The sequence below is a fragment of the Tripterygium wilfordii genome, chromosome 22, assembly GCF_013401445.1.
Source record: "Tripterygium wilfordii isolate XIE 37 chromosome 22, ASM1340144v1, whole genome shotgun sequence".
Lineage (NCBI taxonomy): Eukaryota > Viridiplantae > Streptophyta > Magnoliopsida > Celastrales > Celastraceae > Tripterygium > Tripterygium wilfordii.
Window position 1 is genome coordinate 13,645,359 of NC_052253.1, and position 20,880 is coordinate 13,666,238.

The following is a 20,880-nucleotide window of genomic DNA, read 5'->3' on the forward strand; positions in this document are numbered from 1 at the left end:
CAATTAAACTATACCAAATCGTGTACTAATATAGTCATAGAACTCCGGAATATATTGCCCTTGTCAATGACATCCATCCGTCCATATATTGACGTCTTTGAAGATTATTTTATTCCACTTGACTTTTCTTTACACATTAATACGTGATAGATGCCGGATTTAGACTTTCTTTATTTAGGTAGAGACCCTCGTGTGAACTTCGCTTTTTTTTCTTCGGTAGTTTAGTGAAACTTGGCACTTTGATGATAACCTTCTTCAATTAAGGATAATACTTGAGACCTCAAAAAAATGACCCTAAAAAATTCTCATTTAATATGAAGTGTTAGATGTGAAGTGGGCCCTACAAATATGTTTTTAATTAATGGATATTTTAATACCACATAGATTTGAGGGACTTTTAAGGATCATATTTTAAGGGTCTCTATTATTGTCTTTCAATTAATTACTCTATAATTCCATAAAATAATAACATAATAATAGAATCCCAACTCCTTGGGCAGTTTCATCTTTATTTTTATTTGTCTTGACTTGCACATGCAAAAAGATATTTTGTGATTGTCATATCAAATGCTATATAATGTCAATTTATAGGTATATGGCTAGAGAAGGAGAAAATAATATTTAATTTACAATTTAAATATTAAATATTATATATTTCTCAATGAGTCATAAAATTGACCTAACCATGACCACCTTTTGCATGAGTTTTCACAAAAATGTTAAGCATTATAGTAAATGAGATTCCAGTCATCCCAATAGTTTATCTTATTCCTTGATTGATGTAAGTGTAGGGGCTCATAAGATCTAATGATTAAACCATATAGTGACATGTCAATCACTGAGATGACTGAGATCATATTTACTGAGATTCCTATCACTTATGGAGTTTTAATATGTCACATCAGCCTACCAAGTGACAATACCATAATAGAATCACTGCTGGAAATTTTTTCCACACGTAAAAACCACTGCCACTGGATTATTCACTGGATTTTCTTCTATAAATAGATGGAGTCCATTCCTCCCAGCCCACACCAGACTTCTTACATCCACCGTAATACGACTTCTTACATCCACCATAATACGAGTTTAAATTCTGTATACCATGCCGGACGTCGAGAGGTAACTTCCCTTAGTTATTTCTACTAATCTATTGCATTTTATCTAACATCAGCCTGGCATAAACCAGTAGAATGATTTATAAGTAAAGCCCAACTCTTCTAAAGCACTTGATTGGGTTATGCCAAACCGATGTAAAATTTTTAGTCTTGATATTCTCATGCACTTGTGAGTTGGGTTATGTCAGACCTAACAAGTCAACAAGTAGAGGTCACGTCCAATTGGATCGAGACTTGCTCCAATACCATAAAATTTTCGGAGCAAGTCTATGAAGAAACATGGCAAAGAAATTTGCTACCGATTAGAATCGAACCTTGGACAATTGCGCCTAACCCAATTACCAACTATGCCATCTCTCGTTAATTAATAAATTACTTTTGTTAATTACAGCGGCCTCAAAGCACCACTTGTGCCCAAAAACGAGGAAGAAAAAAAGAGAGAAGAAAGAGAGAGAAAAGAAAAGGAGATCATAGAAATCCATGAGAAGGCACTTGATGATCTGGTCAGTGTGAACTCCCTGCTAGCCATTGCCGTATTTGTTGGGATATCTCTGGCCTCTCCCGACCAACACGGCCTCGAGAACCGGCCAGAATGCGATGCTGATCCCGGCCTGGAAATGAGACTGGTGCTCTTCGAAGTCGTCTCCTTTGGCTTGTTCATCTTGTCAACACTCGTGGCCAAGGCCACCAAAGTCCATATAAACATACACAGGAAGGAAGAATTTTCGGGCACGAGGCGCAGGTACAAGTACGCTAGAGGCTGCTTGTTGTTGTTATCTGCAATTGCTTCGTTCGTTGGGGTGGTGTTCTTGACGCTTTCAATGGTGGATGTGATCCAAATCAAGATTGGGAAGCTCAGTTGTGGGAGTCAGTATGCTTTCCTTTCTGTGGCTTCACTTTGTGGAATTACCATTGTTGCTATGCTTGTCTATTCAGTCACTGCAGGTCATGCTATCTATCTCTCCATCACTTACGGTTTTTAGTAAGAGAATATATATATATATATATATATATATATAGAGAGAGAGAGAGGGAAATTCTCTTATAAGGTCTCAAAATAAGGTCCTAATTTTTAGGATTCATTTTTAGGGTTCAAAATATTTTTTTAAAATTTGAAAAAATTTATTTGTATTTTGATCGGTCTTACGAACCCAAAGATATTTTTTTGTTCGAAACAAAAATCAAATACAAGCTAAAATGTATATGAAATGTCTTTTGTTTTATATCCAACAATCTAGAATTATCATGCATTTTTCATATTGAATTTTATTTTTGTTTCGGATAAAAAATATATCGTTGCGTTCCTAACACCGATCAAAAATGCAAATATATTTTTTCTGAATTTTTTAAAAAATATTATGAACCCTAAAAGTCATGACCTCATTATAGGATCTCATAAGAGAATTCATATATATATATATATATATATGCATATATTATAATATGAACTAGACTTATGTTGAGGATGGGAAAGGAGAATAATTTGTTATTAATTATGTTCTACGGTATCTTATATGTGAGAATTAAGGATTAATTAAACTTTGAGTCATCCAAATTTTTTTTTGTGTTATAGAGTCATCACTCAATATTATGAAATGCAAATTCATCACTTCGGTAGATTTTTACTATTTTTGGACATGGTTCATACTAAGATACAAAATGTTGACTGACTTAGATGCATGGCTAAAGAAAATCCTTTTACATGTCTACTGTAGACGGTCAAATCTACGGTTGATGATCTATGAGTGAGGGGTAAACAGCAACCTGTAAAGAGTAGGAAAAAATGTAACAGTTGAAAGTCGTTGACACTGGAGGGGGTGCTGGTCAATCAACCTCAGACGGTTAAGTCAATAACGTAAATAGGCGGTCAGGCGGAGAACAAAAGGGACAACGAGATAGAGTGGAAATAGTTCACGATAATTGTCGTAGCAAGCGCCACAGAGCGTGCTATGGGGAATGCCTCCATGATAATTTGTGGTAGTCAGGCGGATGAATTCGAAGTGCATGAGTTCTTGGCTGGAGTTCCATATGCGACTACAGTTAATAGGTTGCACGCTATGCATGCACTTGACTCGACATTTCACATGCAGTTAGTGTGGTGAGCATGTATATCGACAAGTAGGGACGTGAATTATGAAGTACATACGAGCTACTTTTGGTGTAGGATTGAGGTTCCGTAGGACAAGCGATTATAAGTTATTTGTATATGTGGATTCTGACTATGTGAGAGATTTAGTTAAGAGACGGTTTACGACGAGATATGTGATCCAAATCAAGATTGGGAATCTGAAAATCCCGGTTTGAGAACCTATGCAGAACAAATTAAATAAAATAAAATTCTATTTTACTGCGTAACTTAAACATGTAATAATAATAATAAATAATATGTAAACATCGTAGCCTTTTCTTAATTTACTTTTGTGCTCCCCATTGGGCTTACTATACTGACTATATTTTCAGTTTCTTGTTGATGGGCTTAGGCGTTTATCACTTTAGCCCACATCTCTTGGATACTGCAAAACTCAGCTATAGTTGGTTCCAAGACAAGTGGCTCTGAGGTAGATTGATCTGAAGACTGTTCTAGAATATGTAGCATCTCTTGTTAATGTTAATGTTTTTCCTCTTTTACCCTTTTATTTTTAAGCTGTGTCTTGTACGTTGTCGTTTCATTCTCTTAGAAATAGGCTTGGTTGTTTTTGTCTAGGTTATCTCTTTGCGCCGAAAACAAGTCTGTAATGACTCTCTCTGTTCTTGCTTTTGTTGGATGAATGGAATATCTGTGGTTGCTACACTTCTATGTGATTGCTACACTGCTATCATGGTATCGGAGCTCAGATCATTGAGGCCTTCTACTGCTGTATGTTTGTCTTAATTTTTTTTTTGTTGCTATTTTCGTAATTTTGTGATGTCGAATCCGACAAACCCCACCACCAGCAGTCTACCCACCTTCACTGGTGAGAAGTACGACTATTGGTCTACTATTCTCCGCACTTACTTTAAATCAAAAGGTTTGTGGGAGTTTATTGAAGTAGGGTGTCCAGTTTGTCTCACTGACACTGCTGCTGTGACTAGTTCGTCCTTTGAAAAGGATACTTCTGGAAAAGAAGTCACTGATGAACAAAAATTGAAGAAGGATATTGAAAAAGATAATACGGCCTTGCTAGTTATTCAGACCACTGTGGCTGAAGTTATTTTCCCTAGAATCTCAAACTCTATCTGCGCCAAACAAGCCTGGGATGTCTTGAGTACGGAGTATCAAGGGCATTCTAAGGTACGTGTTGTGAAACTCCATAGCCTTCGTAGAGAACTGATGAATCTCTCAATGAAGGAAGGGGAACTTATTAAGGATTATTATACTCGTGTTATGGATGTTGTTAATCGGTTGAGAATATGTGGTGAGGAGATGCCTGACAGAAGGGTTATAGAGAAAATTTTAATTAGCCTAACTCCAAAATACAATAACATAGTCACTACGGTTGAAGGGACAAAGGATCTGGATAAAATGACTGTTAGCGATCTGATTGGGTCCTTGGAGGCTCATGAAACGCGTGTGAAGATGGAAGTTCTGAGTGTTGATGCTATTGAAAGTGCGTATCAGATGAGAATGAGTTCAGAGATGCAGAAGAAACAATCAGGATCTCGCCCTTTTTGCAATTTCTGTAAAGGGGAGGGTCATGTGGAAGATGCTTGCTGGAGTAAAACAAAGCCTGTGTGCACTCTGTGTAAAAGGGAAGGTCATGTGGAAGAACACTGTTGGAACAAAGGGAAACCACAGTGTAAGGGGTGTGGCAAATATGGTCATATTCTCAAGGATTGCAGAGGGAAAAACAAAGACAAACAACAAGCAAATTTTGTGCAGGAAACTGAGACTGATGAGGAAGAGGAAGAAGTTTTGTTTATGGCTTGTTTTAACACTTCTGAGCCCAAGAATCACACATGGGTTCTTGACTCGGGGGCTAGTAATCACATGACTGCAAATATAAGTTTATTCAGGATCTTGACAGATCCATAACTACTCAGGTTGTTTTGGGAAATGGAGAATTGGTTAAGGTTGAAGGTAGAGGAACTGTGCGTGAAAAAAATTCTAAGGGCAATTTCCTTATCAGGGATGTCATGTATGTTCCAAAGCTGGATTCAAATTTGCTAAGTGTGGGACAATTGATGGAGAAGGGATTCACTCTATTATTTGAGGGCACTACTTGTACAATAATGGATGGAGGTAAAAACAATCGTATTGTTGTTGTTGTTCAAATGCAGAGGAAGAGGAGTTTCCAGTTAGATTTTACTTTGCCAGGGTTCTCTCAAAGTCAGTATGAACTTGCCTTAAAAGTCTCTGATGCTGAGTCTCAGTTATGGCACCAAAGGTTAGGTCATCTGAGCCTTGTGAATATAACGAAGATACACAAATTAAATCTTGTTTCTGATCTCCCAAAATTTGATGTGTCTACATTTATGTGCAGCAGTTGCATGGAAGGTAAGCAAAGAAGGAAACCTTTTCATGGTGACACAGTCTGGAGAGCTCAAGAGTGCTTGGAGCTCATTCATACTGATGTCTGTAGGCCCATGCACACTCCTACAGCTGAGGGTAATGAGTACTTCCTGTTGTTTATTGATGATTTTTCTCGAATGTCTTGGGTATACTGTTTGAAAGAGAAGTCTGAAGTTTTTAGTGTGTTCCAAACCTTTAAGGTCCTTGTTGAAAAACAATCAGGCAAAGTGATTAAAACTCTTAGGAGTGATAGAGGTGGGGAATTTAACTCCAGAGAATTTGATAGATTCTGTGAATCAAATGGTATTCATCATCAACTGACTGTTGGTTTTGCTCCAGAACAAAATGGAGTCTCAGAACGGAAGAACAGAACTGTCATGGAAATGGCAAGAACTTTGCTAGCAGGGAAGAAACTTCCCAAATGGCTATGGGGAGAAGCTGTGAATACTGCTGTTTACCTGTTGAACAGATGCCCTACCACTGCTGTAAAGGGCATGACACCTTTGGAAGCTTGGTCAGGTATGAAACCCTCTGCAAAATACCTCAAAGTTTTTGGTAGTCCATGTTACATACATGTGTCTGATGCTAAAAGGGGAAAACTTGACAAAAAATGTGAGACAGGTATACTGCTTGGGTATAGTACCAAATCAAAGGGCTACAGGATATATAATTTGGAGTCCAAAAGACTTGTTGTTTCCAGGGATGTAGAAATTGATGAAGAAGCCATTTGGGATTGGGATAAGCAAGAAGTCATACATGTCTCCTCTTCTATTTGTTCTGATGATATGCAGGACACCGAGTCATCTGAAGCTAATGATCAAAAACCATCTGATGATACTACTGAGAATGATATTGATAACATATCTGAGGATTCTGAGGCTGATACAGTTGATGATGAAGTTCAAAATTTGCAGGGACATTATAGTGAAGGGGACTCTGAATCCCCAGCAAAGTAGTACAAGAGTCTTACTGATATATATGACTCTGATTCCCCAGTAAAGAAGTACAGAAGTCTTGCTGATGTATATGAGTCATGCAAACAAACTTCCTTGGAACCTACAAATCTCAGTGAAGCCTTCAGCAGCAATGCTTGGGTAGCAGCCATGGAAGAAGAGCTTAGCCAAATTGAAAAGAATAATACCTGGACTTTAGTGGAGCTCCCTGCAAACAAAGAGGCAATTGGAGTGAAGTGGGTCTTTAAAACAAAGTTGAGGCCTGATAATTCTGTTTTAAAATATAAAGCTAGGCTTGTGGCTAAGGGGTACTCACAGCAGTTTGGGAAGGATTACACAGAAACTTATGCTCCTGTAGCTCGCATGGAAACAGTCAGACTTTTATTTGCCTTGGCAGCTCAAAACAAATGGACTTTACATCATCTAGATGTTAAGTCTTCCTTCTTGAATGGAGTTCTGGAGGAGGAGGTTTATGTTCAACAACCTCCAGGTTTTGTCAAAGAAGGTGAAGAATCTAAAGTTCTGAAGTTGAGTAAGGCCTTGTATGGGCTCAAGCAAGCTCCTAGAGCTTGGTACAGCAGAATCGATGATTATTTTGCCATCCAAGGGTTCAAGAAGAGTTCAAGTGAATCCACTTTATATGTTAAAGAAAGAGAAAAGGGAAAGAAGATTATTGTTTCTCTGTATGTTGATGACTTGGTACTAACTGAAAATGATGAGGATATGATAGCAGATTTCAAGAGAAATATGAAAGAGATGTTTGAAATGAATGACTTGGGTTTAATGAACTATTTTCTCGGTATAGAGGTTGATCAACAGCCAGGGCATGTTTTTATCAATCAACAAAGGTATGTTAATCAATTGCTAGCTAGATTTGGGATGGAAGATTGCAAAGCTGTTTCAACTCCCATTGCTGCCCATGAAAAGATTCTTAAAGAAGATGGCTCTCCAAGTGTTGATTCAGGGGAGTATAGATGCATGATTGGCAGTCTGCTGTATTTATCTTCAACCAGACCAGACATACAATATGCAACAAATTTGCTGTCTAGATTCATGCAAGCACCACGAGAAAATCATTTGTGTGGAGTTAAGAGGGTCTTTCGATATTTGCAGGGCACAAAAAATTATGGGATTCACTACTATCATAAGCCAGGAGCTAAACTGCAGGGATTTGCTGACAGTGATTGGGGAGGATCTCCTGATGATTTGAAGAGTACATCAGGATATGCTTTTACAATGGGATCTGGAGTTTTTACATGGCTGTCTCGAAAACAGAAGGTAGTGGCACAATCTACAGCAGAGGCAGAATATGTTGCTGCTACTTTGGCTGCAAACCATACTGCCTGGCTTAGATATATTTTAACCGATCTTGGAGAATTACCAAAGGGGCCTACCAGCATCTTATGTGACAGCAAGTCTGCTATCTCAATGTCAAAGAATCATGTTTTCCGCAGCCGGAGTAAACATATTCTCATCAAATACCATGCTCTGAGGGAAGCAGTTAAACACAAGGTTGTTGCCATTGATTTTTGCTCCAGTGAGGATCAGTTGGCAGATTGTTTCACCAAGGGTCTGTACAAGCTGAAGTTCTCTGCCATGCGTGAAAGATTAGGTGTAAAAGAGAAATAGCATTAAGGGGGAATGTTAATGTTAATGTTTTTCCTCTTTTACCCTTTTATTTTTAAGCTGTGTCTTGTACGTTGTCGTTTCATTCTCTTAGAAATAGGCTTGGTTGTTTTTGTCTAGGTTATCTCTTTGCGCCGAAAACAAGTCTGTAATGACTCTCTATTCTTGCTTTTGTTGGATGAATGGAATATATGTGGTTGCTACACTTCTATGTGATTGCTACACTGCTATCATCTCTATCTCTTACCCAATCGAGTTGAATCAGTAAGCCATATCTGATTTGCCGAGCTATTAATAGACTAATGGTTGCAAGATTCCTTTCAACTGTTAAGAAGAATTATTTTTGACATGATACAACAGCAATTGTCTGGAAACAATCAAGTACTATATCGTAGTCGCCCATGGTGATTGCTCCTGAGACTTTAAAAGCCAATGCAATACTGACTCTCTTACAAGGATGCAACAGCCTGAAATGACTTCAAAAACTCCACGCACACGTCTTCATTCATGGCCTTAAACAGAACCCTGCCATTGCAAATAAACTCCTCAACTTCTGCGCCGTCTCAGTCTCTGGCTCGCTGGAGTATGCTCTACTACTCTTAATCACATTGAAGAGCCACAAACCCAAGCATGGAATTCCATCATTAGAGGCTTTGCACAGAGCCCATCCCCTCTCCACGCCCTTATCTACTACAACCGAATGTTGGGATTCTCTGTTTCTGATTCTTCTCCAGACACCTTCACTTTCTTCTTCGCACTCAAGGCCTGCGAGAGAATTAAGGCTCTTATCAAGTGCCAAGAGGTTCACGGATTTGTTATACGAAGTGGATTTGAGAACGATGTCATTGTCTGTATTGGCCTCATGCATGCGTATGTTGCGAATGAATGTGTGCAGAAAGCGTGAACGGTGTTCGATGATATGTCTGAAAGGGATTTGGTTTGTTGGAATGCCATGATATCTTGTTACTCCCAGGCGGGTTGTCATCACGAGGCGTTGGAAATTTATAACTTGATGAGAAATGAGAATGTGGGTCTTGATAGTTTTTCGCTGGTGGGCTTGCTCTCGTCTTGTGCGCATGTGGGTGCATTGAATATGGGGGTGAGTTGCATAGAATTGCCCGTGAGAAGGACTTTGTGCATGGTGTGTATTTGGGGAATGCTCTCATTGACATACGCTAAATGTGGGAGTTTGGATGGTGCTTTTGAAGTGTTTAATGGGATGCAAAAGAGGGATGTTCTCACTTGGAACTCGATGATTGTTGGGTTTGGAGTCCATGGCCGTGGCAATGAAGCAGTCTCGTTCTTCAGGCAGATGTTGGTGACGGGAGTCCAGCCAAATTCAATCACTTTCCTCGGCGTGTTGTGTGGATGTAATCACCAAGGCTTGGTTGAAAAGGGTGTTGAGTTTTTTCACATGGTGACCTCCCAATTCAATCTGAGTCCTGGAATTAAACACCATGGATGCTTGGTGGACCTTTATGGACAAGCTGGGAAGCTTGATAAGACACTCGAAATCATACACAGTTCTCATTTAGAGAAAGATCCTGTCTTGTGGAGGACCCTGCTTGGTTCTTGCAAGATCCATGGGAATGTGGAAACCGGAGAAATGGCTTTGAGGAATCCGGTCCAGCTTGGGGCGTCAAATGCAGGGGACCATGTCCTACTTGCTACGATATATGCTATAGCGAAAGACGGAGAAGTGTTGTGAGGATGAGAAAAAATATCGAAAACCTAGCAACAAAGGCAACTCCTGGTTGGAGTTGGATTGAAGTTGGTGATGGAGTTCATAGATTTGTAGTGGATGACAAGTCGCATCCCGACTCCAGAAAAAATTACGAAGAATTGGAGGAAATAATCCATCGAGATAGGTCATTCAAGCGAGATGATATCCATTCCAAGAAACTTGTTTGTTATGCATCCTAGAACACATTGGGTTAATTATTTTTAAATTCACAAAGAAGAAACAAGCAGAAACAGAGACTCTTCCTGCCTGCCTTGAGAGGTTCTGAGAGGTTTGTGGTTGGGAACTTAATTTGTGATAGGTGAGGGTCCTGAATGTGAATATGAACAATTTGTAAGGCGATTCTGATAAATAAGAAGAAAATAACAGAATTATGAAAATCTAACGGTCAATTATGATATTCTGAATATTATAATTCAAATTCTAATATAATTATGATACATATAATTAGGGTTAAGCAACTTCTAATATAATTATGATACATATAATTAGGGTTAAACAAATTCTAATATAATTATGATACATATAATTAGGGTTAAAAGAGCCATAATATAAATACAAACCCATCAACGGAACCTCACTTCCACCAAAAAAATTTCAGTTCGTAGCCAATCACCATGACTTGGTCCAGACTGAAAGTTCTCGGGAAAGGTAGCTATGGCGTTGTGTTCTTGGCAGTGGAGAAGGACGATTTCGGTTTCCCACTCGGTGTCTTTGCCGCGAAATCATCACTCCTCCTCAAGTGCTCGTCGCTCGTGAAGGAATTCGAGATTCTTCGACATTTGTTTGGGTGTCCAGGCATCGTACGTTGTCTTGGGTACGAATTCACAGTCGAAAGATCGATACCGGTTTACAATCTGTTCATGGAGTACGCACCAGAAGGTACGCTGACAGACTTGATTCGCAAGTCCGGTGGCCGAATCCCAGAAAAGGAGGTCAAGGTCTATACTCGTATGTTGCTGGAAGGGCTTTCTTGCATTCACGGTCATGGGCTTGTCCACTGTGACTTCAAACCCGACAACATCCTTGTTTTTCCTTCAAAAGATGGAACGGGGTATTGTCTGAAGATTGCAGATTTTGGGTTGGCGAAGTTGCCGTGGGAAGAGGAGTTCGATTGTAGCCGGCAGGATTGCTTTCGAGGGACTCCGTTGTACATGTCACCGGAGTCCGTGATTCTTGGTCAGGTTTCAGCTTCGCTTGATATATGGTCTCTTGGGTGTGTGGTGGTTGAGATGCTGACAGGGAACAGGGCGTGGGGCAATCACCATGACATGGCGTCTCTGTTCTTTTACGTGGTGTGTGGTGACGAATCTCCGAATATACCAGAATGGATTTCATCATCAGCGCAGGATTTCTTGTCGACTTGCTTCCGAACGGATCCTCGTGAGAGGTGGTCATCTGAAAAACTTTTGAACCACAGTTTTGTTGGATTAATGGAGGAAGAAGGTGAGATTAACGGTGAGATTGAAGAAACAGAGTGCTTGACAGAAGTAGAAGTTGATGATGATTCCGATGACGTTGCATCCAGGAGCAGCAGCAATGGGTATGGTGACAAGATGATGGATTTTCTGGATGAAATTGATCGGCAAAAGGAAAAACGGTGTAAGCGTAGAATAATTAGCAATCGTAAATATGGTTCAGCTAAATTAATTATTTAGGTTAAGGGTGTTAAATAGAGTGGTTCATATTAGAAAAATTACTTAGTATCTTAAAAATAGAAAAGGAATTCTCGGGAAAAAAAAAAAAGAAAAGAAAAGAAAAGCAGAAGTGCGAAGGGTATGGTGTTAAGGGTTGGTAGTTTGCTATAAAAGGTAGAAAATCTAACTCAATTGTATTATTGGAATTGTCGTAGTGAAAAACACTCATAGACTCCGTGGACGTAGACATTTTTGTCAAACCACCACGTAAATCTTGTGTTCTTTTTCTCTTCTCTATGATTTTTGATTGCTTTCTTTATATCATTATATTATATGTTGTGTTCGAGGTTGATATTTACAACATAGGGTTCATAACTTTGAAATCAATTTAGAGTATTTCAAATTTCTAGTGACTACGACTATGAATCTTTTTTGGTAAATGAGTATTGCATTAAAAAAAATCCTAATTTTTGTTTATAATTAAGAAAAAAAACCCTAAATCAGACTATGAATTTGTTACTTGTTGATTTTATATTTATTTGTTCTGTCCATTCCATCAAAAATATAAGTTATGAGGCTGTGCAGCAATATTATCCATTATCTTTGTATTTCGATTAGCATGGATTATGATTCAGGGAGAATTACAAACAAACATACATCAGAAATAATGAAAAAATAAATAAAAATATATTTAAATTGGATACAAGTTTCATTGGGTTACTTTGGCATTTTGTGATGTCACGGCAAAAGAATACACATCACCATTTTAGTAATAACTTAGTAGTGAATCTTTTTGGATCTTATATCGTAAGGACTGAAAAGGTCCTGATTTTGATTCCCATAGAACGTGATGAGTTTTAGTCCAACTTATCATGTCGTCAAGTGGGAAAATTAAGTGCGCGGACCTGATGACTTGAGTTTAGACTCATATCGAGAATTACAGAAACATCAAGAATTCATGTAATTCAATCACAACCCATATGATATTTAACCAAACACAAAACTTTTAAACAGTCCAGATTCAACCAATTCAATCATAAGAATTAAGACTTTACCAAAGTTTGAGTTCGATTCCCATAGGATGGATGAGTTTTAACCCAACTTATCATATTGTCAGGTGACAAAAAAAAAAATTGTGCACGCAGGCCTGATGGTTTCATTTTAGACCCATATCGTGAATTATAAAAACACCAAGAATTCAAGTAATTCGATCTATGATATTCATCCAAACATGAAACTTTAAAAAAAAAAAAACGATTCAATTAATCCAATCATAAGAATTATGACTTAGTAGAGTCCCGAAGTTGCAGTGAAAATTGAAGTTCGGGATGCAATTAAGGATTGCGGACAAGGAAACGAAAATTGGAGTAAATAATCTAAGTTTCTCTATCAATTTATACGTATTTTCAGGGCTTATTCGTAAATAAAGACTGTTTGGGGCTACGAACTTAATTTAAGGTAGGTGAGGGTCCTGAATGTGAATTCGAACAATTTGTTAGGTGATTCTGATAAATAAGAAGAAAATAACAGAATTATGAAAATCCAACGGTCAATTATGATATTCTGAATATTGTAATTCAATCACCAATTAGGTTTTATATAATTAGGGAAAAGAATTAGGATTCCTTGAATCCTATAATATAAATACATACCCATCAACAGAGCCTCACTTCCACCAAAAAATTTCAGTTTGAAGCCAATCACCATGACTTGGTCCAGACTGAAAGTTCTCGGGAAAGGTAGCTACGGTGTTGTGTTCTTGGCAGTCAAGACGGACGATTTCGGTTTCCCACTCGGTGTCTTTGCCGTGAAATCATCACTCCTCCTCAACTGCGCTTCGCTGGTGAAGGAATTCGAGATTCTCCGACACTTGTTTGGGTGTCCGGGCATCGTACGTTGTCTTGGGTACCAATACACGGTGGAAAGATCGTTGCCGATTTACAATCTGTTCATGGAGTACGCACCAGAAGGTACGCTGACGGACTTGATTCGCAAGTCCGGTGGCCGAATCCCAGAAAAGGAGGTCAAGGTCTACACTCGTATGTTGCTGGAAGGGCTTTCTTGCATTCACGGTCATGGGCTTGTGCACTGTGATTTCAAACCCGACAACGTCCTTGTTTTTCCTTCAAAAGATGGAACAGGGTATTGCTTGAAGATTACGGATTTTGGGTTGGCAGAGATGCCGTGGGCGGAGGAGTTGGGTTGGAGCCGCCCGTATAGCTTTCTAGGGACGCCGTTGTACATGTCACCGGAGTCGGTGATTCTTGGTCAGGCAGCGGCTCCGCTTGATATGTGGTCTCTTGGATGCGTAGTGGTTGAGATGCTGACCGGGAACAGGGCGTGGGGCAATCACCATGACTTGGCGTCTCTGTTCTTTGACATGGTGTGTGGTGACGAATCTCCGAATATACCAGAATGGATTTCATCATCAGCGCAAGATTTCTTGTCGAATTGCTTTCGAAGGGATCCTCGTGAGAGGTGGTCATCTGAAGAACTTTTGAATCACAGTTTTGTTGGATTAATGGAGCAAGAAGGTGAGACTAATGGTGCGATTCAAGAAACAGAGTGCTTGGCAGAAGTTGATGATGATTCCATTGAAGTTGCATCGAGGAGCAGCAGCAGCAATGGGTATGGTGACAAGATGATGAATTTTCTGGACGAAGTTGATCGGCGAAAGGCAATGCGGTGTAAGCCTAGAATAATTAGCAATCGTAAATATGGTTCAGCTAAATTAATATTTTAGGGTGGCTCATATTAGAAAAATTTTATGTAACCACGTAAATTTTGAGTTCTTCTCTTTCTCTTCTCTTTGATTTTCAATTGCTTTCTTTATATCGCTATATTATTTTTGTCTGCAAGGTTCATATTCACAACATAGGGTTCATGTCTATTTGAAATCATATCATTGGTTTACTTTGACACTTTGTCTTGTGACGGCAAGAAAATACACATAATCACTTTAGTGATAAATCTAGTGGTGAATCTGTTTGGATGTCATATCGTAAGGATTCGGAAGGTCTTAAATTCAATTCACACAGGACGTGATGAGTTTTAACCCAACTTATCTTGTTGTTAGGTGAGAAAATTATGTGCACGCGACCCTGATAACTCGAGTCTAGACCCATATCGTGAATTACAAAAACACCAAGAATTCTTGTAAATTTGTAATTCGATCGCAACCCATATGATATTCAACCAAACACGACATTTAAAAAAAAAAACAAATTCAACTAATCCAATCATAAGAATTAAGATTTACCAGAGTCAGTTTGATTCCCACAAGACGTGATGGGTTTTAGCCCAACTTATCCTATCGTTAAGTGAAAAAAATTCCGTGCACACGGGCCTAAAATTTGGTAGATATGACCAATCTTAGGTGGACTCAAACTTTGCTAGATATGTGTACATCAATAAAATACTTGATGCCCATTTGGTAGAGAATTTGCGTAGCAAAAACGCTGGGCAGTTAGGCCCACTGCGGCCCAATGTTTAAAGCCTCAAAAAAAATAATTTGCATATGGACCTGGATTTTAAACCTTCATACTTTGGTGCTCTGAGCCCTACCATGTCAGCTTGACTAAGAGATTCTGCATTAGACTATGTAATGCAACATCTAATTACATGATTAAAGAAAGTGAATTGTGACATGGGGATGTCTTATTAGCAGATAAAGTTCATCTATCATCCTTCCCTGATGTCACCTTTTACATGCCACTTCTACTTGTCTATTCTCACAAACTCAAACTCATGGACTAAACTGTAAAGGTATAAGCAACAGCACAATTCAAGTTTTATGGAATACTTGGCATTGGGAGGAGAAGTTTTCAGGAGACTGCAAGAGAGAACTAGTTGATGTTGAAGCTCGACGATCTGCTGCACCTTGCTTTCACATACTCTTCGAAAGAATGATTATTGCTCTGTTCTAGACTGCTAAACGATGAATCGTCATCAACATCAAGCAGTGCTAGACTCAAATGCAATTCTGCACTTGAATTTGGGTATACTTCATCATCATTGTCTTCTTGGTTTTCTTGCTGATCCTCATTTTCGGGGTTTTCTCCATCTTTCTCCCCACTTAATAGCGTAAGTATCTGGTGATGTGGAGGTAAAATGTTGAGCACTTTCATTTTAGTATATGAAAATTTCTGAGATTGAATGCATTTAGTACCTCGTTCATTTTAGGACGCAGCCTAGCTGATCGTGTGATGCAGCGTGTTGCGGCAAGAAGCATTCTCTGCAGTTGTGTCTCGTCGACTTTTCCATCCAAATTTGTATCAAGTATACCTCTCACATCGCCACGCTCTAACATTGGCTTTGCCTGAACTTTATACATCTCAGTGTTGTTCATGCAAGTATCTAATGCAAGTGAAACTTCTAACAACGGAGAGAAGGCCTTACCCACATGACCAAGCTCTCCTGGCCCTTGGAAGTCCTGGAACTAATCGGTTCTCTTCCTGATAACAGTTCAAGTAGAACTACCCCAAAAGCATAAACATCGATCTTGTCGCTGACTTTTCCATACATGAAGTATTCAGGAGCAAGATAACCAAATGTTCCCACTACGTCTCCTTGCGTGATGAAAGATGAAGATGTTGGTCCCCATATTGCCAATCCAAAATCTGATAGCTGATAGAGTGGATCAACAAAAATAGTTCTCATTTGTGCTAAAATTTAACATTTGTACGACTCTTTAGAAATCGATATGTAGTAATCTTGCAAAGTACCTGAGGTTCAAGCGCATCTGACAGAAGAATGTTTGAAGACTTGACGTCTCTATGAATTACAGGCCGAGAACATTCGATATGTAGGTAACTTAGGGCTTCAGCCATTTTAACAGCTACATTAAATCTCACTTCCCATGAAAGTACTGATTTATCTTTTTTGTTACCTACATGGCACATGTCAACATGGTATCAGCATTTGGACAAAGGTTTCTTAGTGAAAGAAAACATGAATTTCTTCAAGTCCTTACCATGCAATTTTTCTTCTAAGCTACCTTCGGACAAGAAACTGTAAACAGAAAGGAGATGATTATTTTCAATGCAGAGCCCGAGAAGAGGTGCGATGTGTTTGTGCTTCAAAGAGGAGATGATTTTAACTTCATGAGCAAATTCCTTTAAGGCTTCTTTTGATGACTTCAAAATCTTTACTGCCACTGGCTTGCCATCAGGTAGTACGCCCTTGTATACACGATTACATCCTCCTTTTGCAATAAGGTTTCCTGTCATGAGAGCATATAAATTGAGTAAGAGGATGACAAGAAGAACGAGAGAAAAAGAAAACAGTAATCTCAAGATTAGAACAAGAGTGAACACCTAAAGAGAACTGACAAGTTGCAGCTCTTAGGACTTCATAACTAAACCATTTGCAATCAGATGAGTTCGTTTTCAAGATACTCTCCAAGTCATTCTGCAACTCAATTAATGGAGATGGGATAAAGCTAATACTCTCAGTAACATTGCCCCTTCCCACGCTTTCTAATGAAATTCTTTGCAAAGGCAAGCGTTGAGGGGTTTGCTGCGGGGAACGATCAGGTAGGCTCTTAGCCCAATGAACCACGGACAATTTTCTTGCGTGACACTTTGAACTTACTCTCAGAAGCAGAGGCCAACCAGGCTGCTGGTCTAAGATGTATTCAGCAAATAGAGAAGTCGATCTCAAAGTGACTTTCTTAGGTTCAATTACAAGATTTGAGATCTCATCGTTTGAGTCTCCACTACCATTTCTTCTTTCAACTACGGAGTTTTCGACCGTGTCAAAACTAAAACTAGATACTTCAGTCTCCACCTCAGAATCATCAAATTCAGATAGGCTTGCTTTGGCACTGGAAATTTCACATGAAATAAGACTGGGTTTAGGATCTCCTTCTAGTCCTGCCATAAACACAAGACAAACTATAACTTTATGAAGGATCTACGACACTGGTTTCATTCATTCATTCATTATGGGCAAAAAAGACCGCCAAACCTGTTAGTTGATTATTGTTGCACCTTCTGAAGGCTATTTTCCCATTATGGATGGCCAAAACATTGGTAGTTGGAGGCAATCGTTTAGCACAATACTTCGCTTTACAGCACCTGAAAGTGATATCTGTTTAGAGTAATCAGAGAAGAACCAAATAAAACTGCTAACATCCCGAAATTTTTCGACTACAACTCTCCGTACCAGAGAACACTTTGCTTGCTCATCCCCAAAACTAGAGCCACAGCAGAGTTTTTCTTTGCCTCTCTAACCAATACCTTCCCAGTACATCTTCCTGTCAAGACATGACCTGTGAGCTCAACCTAAAACCCATTTTAAAAGAAATCATTGTCAATTCTAATCATTTGCATAAAAGGGAGAACAAAAATGATAAAAAGGGCTATAATCAATTACCTTTTTCAGAGAACATAGGCCTTTATATGTTTCCAGATAGCTATCCAACAATGGTTTGTGTTTCAAAGCATGAACTGTACCAGTAAATCAAATAACCAAAAAAGATCAAATTAAGATACCAAACACAAGCTAGAAAGGCATGGAAATCCCAAATTGCCTGTATTTCAGAAAGGCATTACCGGAACTACGACAAACATGAACTGCAGTCACAGAATCTCCAGGTTCAGCAACTTTGACAAGAGCCCAGCTGATCAGCTCTTGGCTCTGGTCATCAATTCGAACCCCGACCAAGACATGCTTCTTCTCATGCTCAACAAAATCAGCTTCCCCCTCAGCCACCATTTTTGCCCTAAAAATTACCATTTCAATCTCTCCCCATCATAACCCACCTGTATTACTGAAACCTAGGATAAGAAATTCAGTTCCCCACCAATCCACCATTGCCTAACTGGGCAAGTGAGGCCACAATTTGGTGACCATTACTGACACCCATTAATAGATTTCCATTTTCCCTAAAACATCCTTATTCCAAATACTAAAAGACCCAAAAAAAAAGTTAAATGTTCTTACTTGAAATAAAACAAAGTTCGTTCAATACCCACTACAAATTGAAAAAATTAAAATATTACGAAAAAAGTGTTGAATCAAACATGACAAGATAAACAGAACAAGACAAAATCAAACTTCAGCAGCTACCTACTACATGCAACACGTTTCAATCTCCAGTATTCGCACAAAAAACAAAAAATTCAAAGAGATTAAGAAACTAATTAAAAATTAAAAACAAGGGTGCTGTGGCGACGATGAAGATCAGTGAAGCAAAATGGGTTAACTTATATAAAGAAACAAAATAAAAAATCGGGAGAAGAAAGTGTCGGCAAGGCAAGTGAGAGGCACAGAAGGAGTTCCCGCGAAAAAAGGTCGTTATTTATTTTATTTTCTTTAAGAAATACAGGCAATTTTCGCGGGAAGCCCCAGGTATCCGGTGATTTCAGGGCGCGAGGAGAGGCTTAGAAGTACAAGCAACCGGCTATTCCGGGAACTCCACCAGTGTCCGGTTCTATAAAGGGGAAGGTGATACTGGTCAAATTACAACTTTGTCCTCCTCAACAATATTACTTGCTCCTTAGATTTGTGCTAATTAAGCACAATAAAGGTGATTTTTTTTATCTAAGTACTTAAGAGTTAGGTAGGAAATCCAAATTAGTAGTATTTTTATGTACTATTATTGTTATTGTTTGCCATTATTGGCACTACTTGGCTTTATACTTGCATTTTGAGCATTTGATTTATCATCCAAGAAACTTGTATGGCACCAATTTAAAGACATATGACAAATAAAAAGATTGATTTGATTGTTGAATCATGTTTTTGCTAGGAAAAGTTGATGGACTTCTTTGTCCGACTTTGGTTATTGAATAAAATATTATCCATTTCATGCAAGTTTAAGCCTAACTCATCATAGATTTTTTAGAACTAATAACTTTAAAACGCATCTTATTAAATTAAGAAACACTTGAAATTTATAAATTGTCCATCAATGTCTGATGTATTTTTTTTCTCGACATTTTTCTAGGAAATAGAAGTGGAAAATTGACTAACATTCAACTTATTGACATAAAGTACCCCCAAATTCCTTTTGCCTTTCCCAACATGTAGTTATGGTCCATGATTATAGTTTATTCCAAAAAAGATAAGTTGGGTTACATTGATCACTTCTATAATTTACCATACATATAAATAAATAAATAAAATAATATGCACGGGCATATATTATATATAGATAAATCACCTTCTTTTTTTCCTTATTATATTGTTGGAGAAAAGAGTGGTTCATATGTATTCATGTATATTATATATGTGATACTCCTTTAGTGGTTCGATTTGGTTTTATGATCAAGCTTAATTAGTAATTTAGTACCACAACCTCAACTTAACAAACCGTTGGTGGATGCTTTTCGAAATAAAATTATAAGCTTTTTATATTTTTTTTGATTTATTTACGTTACAATTTGAATGAAATTATCATTTAGGCCTCCTTTAGTTGGTGAGATGTCTTTGTAATAACACCTCAGCAGATCAACCGACAAAGTAATGTATTTTGTGTAATTTTATAAAGAATAAATGTTACAGACACCCCTTGTGTTTTAGGCCATTTCTAGATGAATTCTCTGTAGTTCAACATTTTTGGTAGACACCTAGATACTTAGATTTATCTCTTGTATGATCATTTCGTCCATTTCTTATTAAATTAATTAATGTGATATCTGGGAATATTGTTGTTTTTGCATTATCCCGAAGAAGGTGATTGAAGAGGGATGAAAATTTTATACTAAATGTTACATGCTTACCATTAGTTTTGCAATAACAAAAATGATTATAATAATGTCTATGAATGAATACACACATTAGGTACTGATTGCCTAAGCCTAATGTGTGGCATTTTATGGTTGAATAATAGAAGATGACATCTTTGATTGTTTAATAATTGTGAAGTTACAATTTTGTATAGATTTTTAATAGAATGATGAGCTAGCATATTTTGTCAAGTAATTGGACATGCTAACCCACTTTGATTTGGTTGGTATAAACCAAATCTAACTGTCAATTTGGACAATTAATTAGTTGGGAGTGAGAATGACAGAAACAATGCTAATTGAGGGAAGATGGTTTTTAGTTGCAAATCTTCAACTTGCTATAAATGGATATGCAGACCAAATTATAAAATTTGGGGAGGCCCAAATCTTATTTGTGGCCCAATTTTGGTGGGCTTGTACTATTGGACCAGTAAACGGAAACACATTTGGCCCGTTAAGACAAATGTACGTCTCAAAAAACACCTACAACAACAACATAAAACAATAGTTTCTAAAAGAAAAATGCTCGAGACTCATAATTTATGATTCTTTCATTTTATGTTAGATGTTAAGAGGGTCATACA

At 38.1% G+C, this 20,880-nt stretch overlaps 4 protein-coding genes and 1 pseudogene across 4 annotated transcripts; 4 read left to right on the forward strand and 1 right to left on the reverse strand.

Moving 5' to 3' along the window:
* Window positions 1-1,105: 1,105 nt before the first annotated feature.
* On the forward strand, window positions 1,106-2,101 carry LOC119991582. The gene is made up of 2 exons (XM_038837921.1): window positions 1,106-1,122; window positions 1,627-2,101. The coding sequence occupies exons 1-2, from the start codon at window positions 1,106-1,108 to the stop codon at window positions 2,099-2,101; spliced, it is 492 nt and encodes a 163-aa protein (XP_038693849.1).
* Window positions 2,102-8,447: 6,346 nt separating this feature from the next.
* Window positions 8,448-10,109, forward strand: LOC119991583 (annotated as a pseudogene).
* A 435-nt stretch (window positions 10,110-10,544) lies between these two features.
* LOC119991585 (mitogen-activated protein kinase kinase kinase 17-like) lies at window positions 10,545-11,585 on the forward strand. The gene has a single exon (XM_038837922.1). The coding sequence runs from the start codon at window positions 10,545-10,547 to the stop codon at window positions 11,583-11,585; it is 1,041 nt and encodes a 346-aa protein (XP_038693850.1).
* A 1,650-nt stretch (window positions 11,586-13,235) lies between these two features.
* Window positions 13,236-14,325, forward strand: LOC119992326 (mitogen-activated protein kinase kinase kinase 17-like). Its single transcript, XM_038839044.1, has one exon. It carries the CDS (start codon window positions 13,270-13,272, stop codon window positions 14,305-14,307), a length of 1,038 nt encoding a protein of 345 aa, XP_038694972.1. The 5' UTR covers window positions 13,236-13,269; the 3' UTR covers window positions 14,308-14,325.
* Window positions 14,326-15,189: 864 nt separating this feature from the next.
* LOC119990861 (probable receptor-like serine/threonine-protein kinase At5g57670) lies at window positions 15,190-18,895 on the reverse strand. The gene is made up of 10 exons (XM_038836988.1): window positions 18,119-18,895; window positions 17,940-18,013; window positions 17,730-17,848; window positions 17,532-17,641; window positions 16,880-17,437; window positions 16,537-16,785; window positions 16,289-16,452; window positions 15,963-16,190; window positions 15,733-15,882; window positions 15,190-15,655 (listed from the first exon to the last, which is right to left on the reverse strand). The coding sequence occupies exons 1-10, from the start codon at window positions 18,300-18,302 to the stop codon at window positions 15,410-15,412; spliced, it is 2,082 nt and encodes a 693-aa protein (XP_038692916.1). The 5' UTR covers window positions 18,303-18,895; the 3' UTR covers window positions 15,190-15,409.
* Window positions 18,896-20,880: the final 1,985 nt, after the last annotated feature.

Coding starts and splice junctions, on each gene's coding strand:
- LOC119991585 (XM_038837922.1), top strand. CDS start 10,545: ATGACTTGGTCCAGACTGAAAGTTCTCGGGAAAGGTAGCTATGGCGTT.
- LOC119990861 (XM_038836988.1), bottom strand. CDS start 18,302: ATGGTAATTTTTAGGGCAAAAATGGTGGCTGAGGGGGAAGCTGATTTT. Junction 16,453..16,536: donor CTTAGAAGAAAAATTGCATG/GTAAGGACTTGA, acceptor TGTGCCATGTAG/GTAACAAAAAAGATAAATCA. Junction 15,883..15,962: donor AGGAGAGCTTGGTCATGTGG/GTAAGGCCTTCT, acceptor TATAAAGTTCAG/GCAAAGCCAATGTTAGAGCG.
- LOC119992326 (XM_038839044.1), top strand. CDS start 13,270: ATGACTTGGTCCAGACTGAAAGTTCTCGGGAAAGGTAGCTACGGTGTT.